The 14,356-nt window shown below is 32.0% G+C and overlaps 1 protein-coding gene across 1 annotated transcript in view; it reads left to right on the top strand.

Annotated features, from left to right (window-relative positions):
• Dys (Dystrophin) overlaps positions 1 to 14,356 on the top strand; it is a 442,182-nt gene that overhangs the window by 97,228 nt on the left and 330,598 nt on the right. Inside the window, exons 36-37 of the mRNA XM_090113773.1 lie at positions 3,108 to 3,206; positions 12,512 to 12,617. Coding sequence (XP_089969899.1) covers positions 3,108 to 3,206; positions 12,512 to 12,617 — 205 coding nt within the window. The remainder of the gene's footprint in view (positions 1 to 3,107; positions 3,207 to 12,511; positions 12,618 to 14,356) is intronic.

Raw genomic sequence — 14,356 nt, forward strand, 5'->3', positions numbered from 1 at the left:
TTACAAAATTGTGGATTGTGTATTCAAAAGATAAGACGCGACGAAACGGTGCAAGTGTTACAATTCAATTGAGCGCTTCGTCAGGCGGCCCTCGTGGTCGGCAAGGGCTGGGACACACCGGACTGAAAAGAAAAAAACTATATGTTAATATAGTGGAAAACATGTAAATTGTAGTACAAAGTCATTATTTATTGAAGAAACGATATAAGTCTCGCTAGTTATAAACAGTAGAATTGAAATATTTTATTTTGAACAGGTTCTTGAGTTGCATTGATAAATTTATCGTAAATGTGAAATTCGTCCGCATAAGTTTGCTTACAATAATGTAAGTTTTTCCATCAAAGTTAATATCTGATAGTCATCAGGGACATTATCAGTAGCCGTGAAACTGACCATTAATCTTGTAATATGTAAAATTGCAAATATTGTATCAGAAACTAACATAAAACATAATATTATTCATAAAAAAAATGCTCATTGTGCCACTAGCACACCACGCACCGACCAAAGGCCCAACAAAATTAATTCAATAAGCCCAAACCTGTCTTTATTCAATTCCTTAGTCTCAGATTTATTCAGTAAATGCTGGACCCGATTTAAACCCTATTTAAATTCAAGAGGGCTCTTGTAAGAGTGCCATTTTATTGATTTTAAATTTAGTACTAAGAAATACAATGGTAGAGATTTGAGTACGATAACCAGACTTGTATAATAGGTAATTAATGTTTGAAAATTAACCTTTTGCGTTACAAAATTGTAGTATACTTGATTGGATTTTTAAACGGACATCGTCGTAAAATCTAATTATTAATTAACACATCTGTTACAAAATAGGTTCGGGCATTATAAAAAGTCCTTAGATATAATAAATATAAAATAAACGAAAGTAACAAATATAGTCTATTTCTATCATACACATGAATCCTACCGAAATCCATAAAAAAACTAAAAAAAATAATAATTTCCGCAAACAAACCCAGGTCGCAAACATATTCAAGGCAATGATATTACAGTAACAAAGATCTGAACAAAGACGCAACGTTATCAATATATTTTTAATCTAAACCATGAAACCTTCGAAACGGCGTAACCTTCACCCTTGAAATGGCCGCCCGAAACCATTCAGCCTGCTCATATACTTGACGTGGAAACATACGGGTGGAAAGTGGGTGCGAAAACGCGGCGGTAAATTGTGGCAGTTTATTTTAAATCGGCTAACATGAATAAGCTGTTATATGTGTGCCGTTTTCTATGATTTACATATTCAATTTAAGGGGTGACTTCCTCTTGTTTCTATATATAATATCATTGGGTGACTTCAAAAATTTCAAAAATGAATAATAATTAAAAATTGTCATTCAGTGACATTATGTAATTGTTCTGTTTAAATTTAGCCACGTTATTGCAACCGCAAAGAGGCAGCTCGTAGTAGTTTAATCAATACGTGCTCATAATAGTTTAAATACGAGTAATACATTGTATTTAAACAATTGCTTATCCAAAAATACATGTACCTTATTAACATTTTTCACATTTTGTTTATCTTCTCAATACTAAAATCTCTTATTCTTTTCCATTACTAGCATCGTTCATAGAACGTACCCATGTCTCAAGCCTTCTAAACAAGTGTGTTAAACCCGACATAAATCTGCAGAGAATGTCACAATGCGGGGTTAGGTGTTGTGTTCCAATGGATATTGTTACGGGAAGGTTTCGGTCAGCAAAGGGTTTATGCTGATCGAACTGTAGCGGACCGTTCTCAACCGTCGGGATTGGGTGTTATTTACTTTCATGGCTTTTGTTTTGTGTTCTTGTTATATTTGTAAATCAGTTGAATTCAAAGGTTTAAGTAAAGTATTCATTGTGATTAGAATAGTGTGGTTTATTATTTGTAAATTGAATAAATTTATATTGTAGATGCCGATGATAAACTAATATTTTGAACGTTTTCCATACCCGAACAAACAAAAATTAAATTACGTTCGTATTTGTGTAAGAAGCGCTCTTTATATGTTAATAATTTAAATGTATGTTGCAAAAAGTTATGCTAAGCTAAGTTTTAATTTTACCATGCAATTAATATGAAATGTTGGTTTTCTTATTAAGACACGATAGGAAATAACAACTAAAGATCACAGTTATAAAAGTTTCCATCTATGTGATTTGAAATGAGGAATTACATTATTTTATGAAGTACTAATAATAAAGTCACCTTCTTTGTTGAAGAATAAAATGTGAGATAGATGCGAGCTAAACAGTGAACCTCGTTACCTAACCAATTTATTACACACGCAATCCAACAACCGTAGCGTTCCCCGCAAAACCTCGTAACTGTATATCAGCAAACCAAAAACTTGTTGTATAAATCAGTATCGGTATCCGTCCGATCGATCTGTGTGGCCGATACAGAATATTGTTCGGCCGATATTGCCGCCGAAACTGCGGGACTCAAGGAGACCAACTGTGGACGATTTCGCTCTTTTTGATTAAGATATTTGCGAGTTTCGTGGCTAGATTGGGACGATATTGCTGTCGATTATACTATTGTTTGTTAATGTTTGTTAAGATAAAGTTTCATTGTTTTGAAGAATGAAATGAGATTTTAGAAGGATTTTGTGTAAACAAATGGGAGACCTATTAAAGTTCGCAGTGTAACCTTATACATGAGTAATTTCAGGTCGTAAAACTAAATAAGATTTCGGCCGGATTTTAAAATATTAAATCTTCTTGGCTTTCTCCTTTTTTAGCTATAAATATCTAAACTTCGGCTCAGACTATACTAAAATTCAATTAAAATTATTCCAGCCCTTTTAGTATGGTTATATTGTAATGAAGCTTAAAATGTAAGCATACGCGCGAATTATAAAATATTTATTATGTTCGTGGAATAACGTTTTCCCTGCTTCGTTCTATTCTTAATTAGAGAAAATAATCATATAACTAAACATGTAGGTAACTAATTCATAATCTACATTAATAGCGTACAATTATGTTTAAATAATTTTAAAATCATTTCTACAATTTTCTTCTACAGTAAATCCTTTCTCTATCGTTACTTAATAAAATTATCTATTGAAATATGACTTAATACATATATTTAAACTCAGATCCGTGACTGGGTGTCCGTGGAAGTGGACATGTTGCGGGCGCAGCCGGTCGCCGTGGGCGACGTGGACGACATCCTGCAGCAGCTCGACAAACAGAAGGTTTGACTATTTATATGGATTACTAGCTTTACATACGCAGCCTCTCTTGCGTAGTCTGACGATAGGAGAACTTAACGCTTGGGACATGCTTTCTATCCGTGGCTGCACCTGCGCAGTCTGAAGAGTTGCGACGTTTTAACGCGGTAAAATGTAAGTTAGTCTACAGACACAAAAATCATAATATCATAAAATCGTTATGCGACGTGCAATAAAGACAGACAACAAAACACACAAGAAGTTAGTTATATAATTAATTGTAATTAATATTGCTTTGTTATACTTCTTTTTAGAGCATTAGTTGAGAGGTAAAGAAGGTAGTAATTACGTAGTAACCAAAGAACTATGTTTTGCTAAAATAAGTTAAATAATAAACAAAATTCGTCTAATTGAAAACGTCCACTAATAGAAATCAGATTAAAATATAAGAAAATTATTTTCCTAAGTGTAATCTTTTACGCTGGCTAGCTTTCCGCTCGCGGCTTCGCTCGAGTGCACTTCACATTATACGCGACAGCCATTCCCCATAAAAAATTGCATCTCATATTTTATCCTTTCACCCGCACTTTTTAACCGACTTCATAAAAGGATGTTCTTAATTCGTCGGATTCTTCTTTAGTTACAAAAAGTAGCTGATGTTTTTTTTTTCATATTATTCATAGAATCCGTCAAACAGTTCAGGCGAAAATCTATTACAAACAGACAGAGAAATTTCAGCCTACACAGTAAAAAATACGCATCGAAAAATATCGCAAAAAGCCAAGTGATATCGGAAAAAATTGGCAGTTCTATTAAAAGTAACGCAAAATAATACATTACCGCCGACGACCGTAATACAAATCTTATTATTTGCGAGGGATCTCCATCGATCCTTATGAGACAGACGTGACTCGAATGGAAATTAGTGGGGTTCCGTACCACGATATGGCATTTCACACGGCTACTGTACAGGTACGCTGCAATGTTTTTAAACTGAAAGTTAAACTGAAACTTGACCAAGGGCTTTTTCAATGCTTGAATAAAACTTATCCGTCCAATAAAGTATTACACAACAATATTAAAATGTCACGTAAACTGTCAAATACGGGCAATTAGAAGGCGTTTTTAAAATGGTAGTTTTAAACATTATTCGACGAATAAGTTTTAACCAAGGATTGAAAAATCAGCCCAAACTCACATTCACACTTAATATCAAATAAAAATTCAATGAATATGAAGGGTCTCAAAACAATGGCAACCCAAACTGACAAATGATAAAAACACGTCAAAGGAAAGTAAACGATATTATGATATTTTTTGATGCGATATATTGTAACAATTAGGACAAGGATTTCTTTATTATATACTAAAGTGAATAAAATCACTGCCTTTATCATCTTTAGATGAACAAAAACATTTTTATTTCTTCGTTGTAATAAAAACGTTCACACTTTTCATATAACAATATTATTCTTGTAATTTTTCCCTGTCTTCATCGACTTTTTGTAACAAAAGCTTTTCCTTTTCGAGTTTATCTATTTATAGCTTTTTCTTCAGCATTGGAAATTCTTTAGAATCCATTTTCTATGTTATACTGAATTTATTAGTATTTAAATTTAATATCCGTTGACGTAATCTGTGTGAAGTGCCTTACCCAAGGCCTTACCGCATGAACACAAACAAAAATAGGACTTTAGAACAAATTTCGAGAACTTTCCATTTCTAAATATACCAAAATGTTATTGTCAAAAACACCGGTTTTGTAATGAAGTTAGTGCGGTTAACCGATGTTGTAATGTATTTTTTTTATATTGTATTGTTTATTAAATCTATTATACTACAGGCTATAACACAACACTGTTTTCTGATGCTGTATTACTCAAGTTCTCTATTTTACATAGTTTCTAACTAGATGGCATTATGTACCTACTCAGAAAATAAAAAGGTCATTAAAAATGTTACGAACGAATTAATATTTATTCCTATCAGCTTACAACGAAATTTAATATATTTTATACCTACTGCTTTCATTTTTTTCCCATGAATACTGTAAAGTAATTATTAAAGTCATCTATCAACAGCATCTTTCGTTGATATCTTTTGAAATAATGTTTTTATACCTGATTGTGCAACGCGAAACTGCGCGCGACCTGTGAACTAAACTGCGAGCAAAATCAAGTATTTCTATATCTTTTGTGATTATATTATTGAAATATTCACCCAATTCCGTCCAGAGTTACAAACATTATTACAAAAATCTCCTCCCTCTATATTATATTAGTATAGATAAATCGAGAGAAATCTGACTGAATTAATCTGAACACTGAAGTCTAGGTACGCATTTTATAGCTAGTAGAGTAATCAAGGAAAAAGGAGAAGATTTTGTATATAAAGATTTAAACCCAGTAAAACTGCTATTGGCTTTACAGATTACCTATATATTCATATAAAGAGATTTACTGTAGAGTAGCTCTTTACCCAGTATTTCTCGCTGCAATTGCAGTCATAAAACTGAACCCAATAAATAGATTCTCTCGATTTATATACCAAGATGTGCTTTACTGCGCATGCGTGAAGAATAGTGAAGTCTTACAGTTTTATCGATACTCGTGATAAAAATGTTTATGGCAAAAACATCGATATTATCAAGTCTCCATTTATTATATGAACTTATGCATAGTAATTCATTACTTTTACTCATAGAATTTATTATCTTTCAAAAAAATATACTACAACATTTCTGGCACCGTTTTTGTTATATTATTTGAATAATTGTCTGTGATAAATATATGTTTCTTTCTTTCTTTCTGATTGATAAAAGCCATCATTTATGCAGCTCCGGATTTTTCACTCATACATAGTGTATGAAATAGCAGCATCATCATTATGATTTACCTTACATTTGTTTTCTCAATCAATAAATTTTATTTTACTTGAATTAACATTTTGAAATCTTAGCTACTTATTTTTACTTCCAGGAAATTTAACAGGATTACTATCGTCATTATTATAGAATTGTTATAAAATTGTAATTTTTATCGACATATTTTCATCGATATCTACACATCACTATACCCCCACCATTTTCACGCATGCGCAATGCAGCTCACAGAAAGCCGGGCGGTTGCTAGGCAACCTGTAACATGACACAAGATTGTAGTACTCAATCTTGATTGTATTGTAAATTTTTCAGTCCGCTCACGGCCACGGTTAAGGGTGGACGTGGGAAATGATTTGCTGATGTATTTTACAGGAGCATCGACTTTTACAACTCGTTTTATTAACTTGGCATAATATTTATAATGTATTACAAGTTAGGATAAAAATATATTGAAAGAATATCTTGCGTTGAATTTTACTTGTAAACTTCTTTAATTGTATGGAAAAAAATAATTATTAATGAGCTACTTATTTGTACATCTTGTTCTTATAAAATTACAGGACAATCAATATAAATATCGAATATAGATTTTCTATAATAGTTACTTTCTACCCTTTTATTCCGAGAGCAAAGGGGCTGTCTAACTCTTACATAGGAATATTAGAATTCCATAAACAGAAACGTAGAATTTGTTGTATACCTCCATTATATATGAATATAGGAATGAGTGTAGTATTTCGAAACGAATATATTTCAACAAAAAGGATTTTCAAATAGTGCTTCGCGTGTAATTTGCGGGAAATGCAGTTTGGAGTGAACGGGAAATTGTCGTCTATATGCACGTTAGTTGAAATATAATTGAACAAGCTGTTAACCCTGACTTCGCTTGGAAATACTGAATTTTCAGTGTTATCTTACTTAAGGACAATAATTTTAATGAAAACATGATTTTTAAAGAGCAACTACGGAGTTTCTTGCCGGTACTTCTTCGTGAACTGATTTCTGAATCGGTGGTAAATCAAAAACTATGTTCTGACGACTCAAAAGTGCTTCTAGAAGTATAATTGAATAAATAAATCTTCGAGTTTGACTTTCAAATGCATTTTTTTCTTATAAAATGATAACAGTAGTTGACAGTAAGGAAATGACTATTAATATGAAATGAATGTTTGAAGTTTTTTTGTAAGATTAACACAAGAATGTACATTTAAATCGTATTTCTTCTACTAATGGCATATTTTGAAATTCATGTTGTACATACGAAAGTCTGTATGTACAAAATACACTAAGAATCGAAAATAAATAACTTGCAAGCGAGAATTAAATAGTTTTTGTTGCATTCACGGGCTAGAGGGAGCTTTCACATCGTAACTTCATTAAGAAGAGCTTTGTTCGTAAATGAATTGAATTTTTTATAAGCTCGGTCGTCATTTTAATTTTAACCTTCTTGGAGTAATGTTATATGAACTATTGTTATCATTTGCTAATATTACCTATAGACTTAAGAGGATGTTCAATGCTTTTGTTTGTTTGATGTGATTTATGGTTTCTCAATAACTAAATGAGATTTGGCTGAAAGATTATGTGTAGCTAGATTAAAGTCAGACATAGATATACATATACATATACTTAGTCTTTATTCATGTGAAAAACGCCCAGTGTTAAAGCTATGAGGAAAATTAGATCTTTGAATTTTTGAATAAATTATGTTATTAGGTAATACATCCAGCTGCTATAATTTCTTGGTTCGTTTATTATGCTGATAACTAAAACCCTGGTTGAAACATGTGTAATGAACCTAGTGTTGTTTATTCTCCTTACTCTTCACATATTTAAAGACTATTTTTTAGCAATAAGGTTTACTATTTATAGGCACTTTATATTAGACATGTTCCCACGCAAATAGTCGACTCTGGTAGTGGGAAATTTCCAGAAATTCGCACAATATCGACTTTATTGGGTGACTTTATTACGCGCGGTGACCGTAAGCGAGGCCTGCAATCAACGCCTGTGAGGTCAACATGTTTTTAGATATACACTTTAGAAAAACGTTGTAGTTGAGTATTTGATGGTCTGTAATTTTTTTCTCATAGAGTGTAAGGCCTGAACTCAAACTTATATATTCAATTAGGCTTCATGTAGAAGCACTTTTGAATCGACATAACATTAATTTACTACTCGTTAACCGTGACTTCGCTTGTAGTTCGCTAGAAAAATCTGCATGTAACTGTCTGCATAACTTTATTTTGACAATTATTCTGTTGATATCCAAAAGTTTTAAAACCTCACATATGTTTATTATAACTATACATACTAACAAATGGATCTGCGATATCCGAAATTTTATGATAAATAAATTAAAAATAATAATAGATAGCCACGTTTAAAATAACTGATATACCTACATTTATTTATTTATACTTTATTGCTCTGAAAAAATACAAATTGAGAATAAATCCAGGATACATTGTAACAAATGGCGGCCTTATCGCAAAATAGCAATTTTTTCCAGACAACCAGTTGTACAGAAAGAAATTAAGTAAAGGATAGGAATAGGGCAGAGCATAAATAAATATATGAACACGTTTATATTAAACTAGTATACCTTTTAATCTCTTCAATAATCCCTTCCGAATTCCCTTTCTGTCAAATAAAAGTATAAAAGTAGAACGATATAACATTTTATTTGTCCGTCCGGTCAGATCAAATATTGTTATATAAATTTTACGGTCAAATAAATTCGTTTCGTTAAAACCCGCGCAGCGCTGTTATCATTTTACTGGCGTCTGTTTGCGCACTACACTTTTAGAAATAATTTGGTTAATAAGATAAGTAGGTACTTATTCAGTTAAAATTTTTACATGTGCGAAGAATTAACTTTTTATAAGAATAATATCATCACAACAATCCAAATTGTTAATAATGTAATTTACGATGTTATTCGATTTTATTGAGGTTTAAATAAAAGCTTAGGAAGTTGAAATCATTTTGAAATACGTCTTAAACAACGATAATTTCATTTTTTATTGGAATATTTTATATTACTAATGTGCAATAAAAAAATTCTTATAAATCATATACTAATCGAAAACTAATATCGATTAATCGAATCGTCGAATACATTCTCGATTTCTAAAACATCTTTCTTTGTGAAGCAACAGTGCGAATGTATATCGTGTAGAAATATTCCGGAGCCCCGGAGCCTCCGGGCGATTGTTCGAGATAAGTAGGCTGTATCGATCCAAGCAAATTACTTACAAGACGGTATTTTTCCGCCAATCCAATATTATTTCTAGGAAAAGCTACCTGTGTGCTCATTTATTTTCTTACCATTTATTTATTCATGCGATGTTGATAGTTGATACAGAGAGCTATACGAGAATATTTTATATTTTGTTATGTTGAGGATTTATTAGTATTGAAATTACCTTTTTTAGCTTTGTACGGTTGAACAAAATGTATTCTGTCTTCCTACTTATGTAAAAATTGCAAAATAAACATATTCCAACACCTTCGTAACTCATATTAATTAAACTGAAACTCAAACTCAAATGTACATTTAACAAAATGTATGGTTAGGGAGCCAGAAGCAGATTTTATGACCAAGTTCCTCTCAAGCGGTAATTAGTAAAATGCATCAGAGTATAGTATTATAAAGCCTCGTGAACGTCAGCTGGAGCTCGGTTGGGGGGATGAGCGGCTGTAGCCTCCCACGCACGTAGGAAAAAAAAATACATTCATTCATTTCCTCTCAGCTAAAAATTTGTCAAATTGTAGCTAACCCAATATCTCAACGAAAAAAAATAATCAGCTGGTTACAGCATGGTGTATTATACGTCAGCTGGTGGCTCCAACATGAAAAAAAAAAAATTATTTTCCGTGATTTCCTCTCAAACAAAAATTTACCTGATGATAGCTTATATGTAACTGTGGATAAATATATAAGTCAGCTGGCTGTATCTTGGTGGAAAAACCGTCAGCTGATACTTTGAAACTTATTACATAGGAGTTAGACAGAAGCATCTATTGCCAATTTATATGCATCAGCTGACTAGATTTTCCTCAACTTATTGCTAGCTGATTCTTTTATTTATCGCATCAATATATTTTTAACACTCTCACTCACAAATTTTCATCTGAGAGGAAATGACGATATCTTTATGGAGTTTCTTGCCGGTTCTTCTCCATAGATACTGCTTTCCGAATCGGTGGTAAATTTAAAGAATGTAATGACGATTCAAAAGTGCTTCTGGAAGAAGTCTAATTGAATAAATAAATGTTTGAGTTTGAGTTTGAGTTTAATTATTCGACATTACGCTTCAATATAAGAGTTGAGTTGAAATAAACATTCAGTATCAATATTTTTGAAACGAATAAGTATGTAATCAAATAATTTTATATATTTAAATAATTAAATAATCAATTAGCAATAAATGAACTAGTTACTCGATAAATAATATTTATTATATAAACTTGATAAAAAATTATAATGAGATTTATTCGTTTTCGCTCTGACAACCCTCCATGGGTTTTTATCTTCCATATATTCCTTAATGCTGTAATAGGCTCTCTGAACTCATACGTTTTTTACATAATTTTTAAATTTAGCACTACTAAACTCTTTAATACTATGAGGAATTATGTTGTAAAAAAGTATACCTTGGCCCATAAATTAATTTTTAACTTTAGCTAACCGGTAAAATGGCATTTCAATTTTATTTCTGTTCCTTGTGCCATAACGGTGTCTTATCTCCTACTCTTGTGTGTAAGTCCGCGTTTTTGTGTACATGTAAAACATTATTAAATATATACTGTGATGGTACAGTGAGGATACCAATATTCTTAAAGAGATCTCTTAGTGAGTCCCGAGCACGTAAATTATATATAGAGCGTATGGCTCTTTTCTGTAATATAAATATAGTTTCTATATCTGCAGCCCTGCCCCATAGTAGAATTCCATAGGACATAATGCTATGAAAGTAACTAAAATAAACCAATCTAGCCGTATCTTCATCGGTGAGATGCTTTATTCTTCGAACTGCATATGCAGCTGAACTAAGCTTAGCAGCGGTGGTGGCAACATGGGCCCCCCATTGTAGCTTCTCATCTAGTGTCAAACCAATCACAAGAAAAACAGTGGAATCCACAGGGTATAATACCTCCCCGTTTAAAATAATATCCCTTTTCACCTTTTTTACATTTGGAAGGATAAATTCTACACAATTTGTTTTTTTTTTGCATTTAATAATAAATTATTAGCAGTGAACCAATTGGATATGCGTAAAAGAGCAGAGTTTATTATATTGTTTTTTTTATCGAGTAACTAGTTCATTTATTGCTAATTGATTATTTAATTATTTAAATATATAAAATTATTTGATTACATACTTATTCGTTTCAAAAATATTGATACAGAATGTTTATTTCAACTCAACTCTTATATTGAAGCGTAATGTCGAATAATTAAAGATATCGTCATTTCCTCTCAGATGAAAATTTGTGAGTGAGAGTGTTAAAAATATATTGATGCGATAAATAAAAGAATCAGCTAGCAATAAGTTGAGGAAAATCTAGTCAGCTGATGCATATAAATTGGCAATAGATGCTTCTGTCTAACTCCTATGTAATAAGTTTCAAAGTATCAGCTGACGGTTTTTCCACCAAGATACAGCCAGCTGACTTATATATTTATCCACAGTTACATATAAGCTATCATCAGGTAAATTTTTGTTTGAGAGGAAATCACGGAAAATAATATTTTTTTTTTCATGTTCGAGCCACCAGCTGACGTATAATACACCATGCTGTAACCAGCTGATTATTTTTTTTCGTTGAGATATTGGGTTAGCTACAATTTGACAAATTTTTAGCTGAGAGGAAATGAATGAATGTATTTTTTTTTCCTACGTGCGTGGGAGGCTACAACCGCTCACCCCCCCAACCGAGCGCCAGCTGACGTTCACGAGGCTTTATAATACTATACTCTGATGCTTCTGACGAATTATCTCTTGAGAGGAAATAATGAACCCAATTTGCACCTGGCTCCCTAACTAAGAAATAATTATTTAATTCGGACCGCAGTGTCTACAAAGTAGAGCCGTCAATATGTGAATTGACGTGACGTGACGTGATGTGATCTGACGTGACGTGACGTGAGATGAGATGAGATGAAAATAAAACAAAATATCAAATTCACATTTTTTCGTTCAGTACCAAAAAGGATACAAAAACATGATTTTTAAGATTTTGCTAAAGCGACATCTATTTTTGGAATGTAGAATGATGATTGTATTTATATTCAATTTAAGTTCATATAAAATAAAAAAAGCATCTATCACTATAATAAAACAAGATGTATTTAAGCATACATAATATATGTACTATTAACTCTCAGACTCGCAATTAATCGATTTTATTTATTTATGATGGTTTTATCATTAATGTCCAGGGTGTACTCCGAGAGTTGGAGCAGAAGAAGCCCCAACTGGACGAGCTGCTGCACACTGCTGAGAGTCTTAAGGGCACGGAGAACAGACAGCAACTACATGGAAAAGGTACGTGTTTATTTCATAAGGGTGAGATATAGAATGGGCATAGGAAAATTGCGAAATGAATGCTATGTTTTAGAATATAAGGTACTTAACTATACATATATTATTATGGTGGTTTTAAGACGTTTATTTTAGTGTGTGCATTGGGACTTCTATGCAATTGAGTGAACGCCCAAGAGATGGCGTATTCCATTGTAATTGTCCTATAGTAGATAAGCATTTGGATTTGAACAAGTTTCGGGACTAAGAAAACATTTATTGTAGTTATGTGGGGTACTATTTGTATCTATTTATTATGCATGTACTGTGATTTAGTTTTTTTTATTCATATTATACAATAGATACTTATATTATATTTTGGCAAATTTAAATTCCAATTATATTAGATTTTTTTTAAGAAAACAATCAAATATGAATCACATCTCATCAGCCATTACAAGATAAGAACACTATTATTAAAATGTTAATATTACAAAACAATAAATGAAAAAGTCGCGTCCGAACACAGTGATCACTTCGGGCATCGCGCAAAAGGTAGTTTTACCATTTTGTGTCGGAAGATTGATGGATTTATAATTACCCTTGAGATTTTCGACTCGTTGACAAATTACATTTTAGACGTGAATAGTTTGGGGAATAAAGTCGAAAGCCGCTATTATGTCCTTAACCGTGGCGGTAATGAGAGCGTAATTTGGAATTCAGGTTTTGGTGTTTATGCCCATTGTGAAACCTTTTTTAATATTTTGATGTTGAATGGTGAGTATAACAGCTTTTTTGTAATCTGTTTAATTCAATGAAATTTTGCGCAAATATAGTAACGATTATAATTATTTTGTTTCTAAAAATTTGTATCTAAATATTGATTAACCTTAACGTTGTAAGAAATAGATATTAAAATTAGTAGGTAGTTAAGTTTCAAAACATATTTCTCTATACTGAACAAGAATTTTTATATGATTCGTCCCAAATTGTCTGTATTTTTCATAATTTTATAAGAAACATATCAAAATACACATTTCAAGTTTGCTTTTCGTTATGTTATAAAGGTATAAAATAACGAAAAGCAGACTACAGAAAAAGGGAACAAAGAGTTACCCGTCCGTCATCTGAAGCTTACATCCAATACAAGTTGCTAACTTTATTACATTTTTCTAATCTAATGAAAGGAAATCCCGTGATATTCAGCGCTTCGTAATACGGATTTGTTCAAGCAACACTGAACCTGAATGAAGGAATCTAAATAAGGCTTGCTACAGAATAAATTGAATTCTAAAGGAGACAATTATTAGGTGATTATGTGGTGATGTTGTTAACAAAAAAACACGGATTGGCTAACAATTTCGATATATTTCAGTAGGTATATATGTAGGGAATTTTAGCTAGAAACTTTAATATGTACACAGAAACATGGAGAATTTCAAAAACATACCTACTAATTCCAGGCATAAACTTACTATAATTTTACGGGTATCAATTTATGGACATGAAAGTCGTTCTTCAACACATTTTATAAAACAAAGTAGCTTTCTCTGTGCCTATGTCCCTTTGTATGCTTAAATCTTAAAAATTACGCAACGGATTTTGATGAAGTTTTTTTAAAAGGTAGAGTGATTCAAGAGGAAGGTTTTATAATATAATTTATTAGGTTTTAGACAAAGCGGGCGAAGCCGCGGGCGGAAAGCTAGTACTTTATATATCCGCAAAATTTACATTCCGTGTTATCTGAAAAATACCATAAATCC

This window comes from Colias eurytheme, chromosome 20, assembly GCF_061535395.1.
Source record: "Colias eurytheme isolate Ceu_HAF_F1 chromosome 20, ilColEury1 Martin Lab GWU primary, whole genome shotgun sequence".
NCBI lineage: Eukaryota > Metazoa > Arthropoda > Insecta > Lepidoptera > Pieridae > Colias > Colias eurytheme.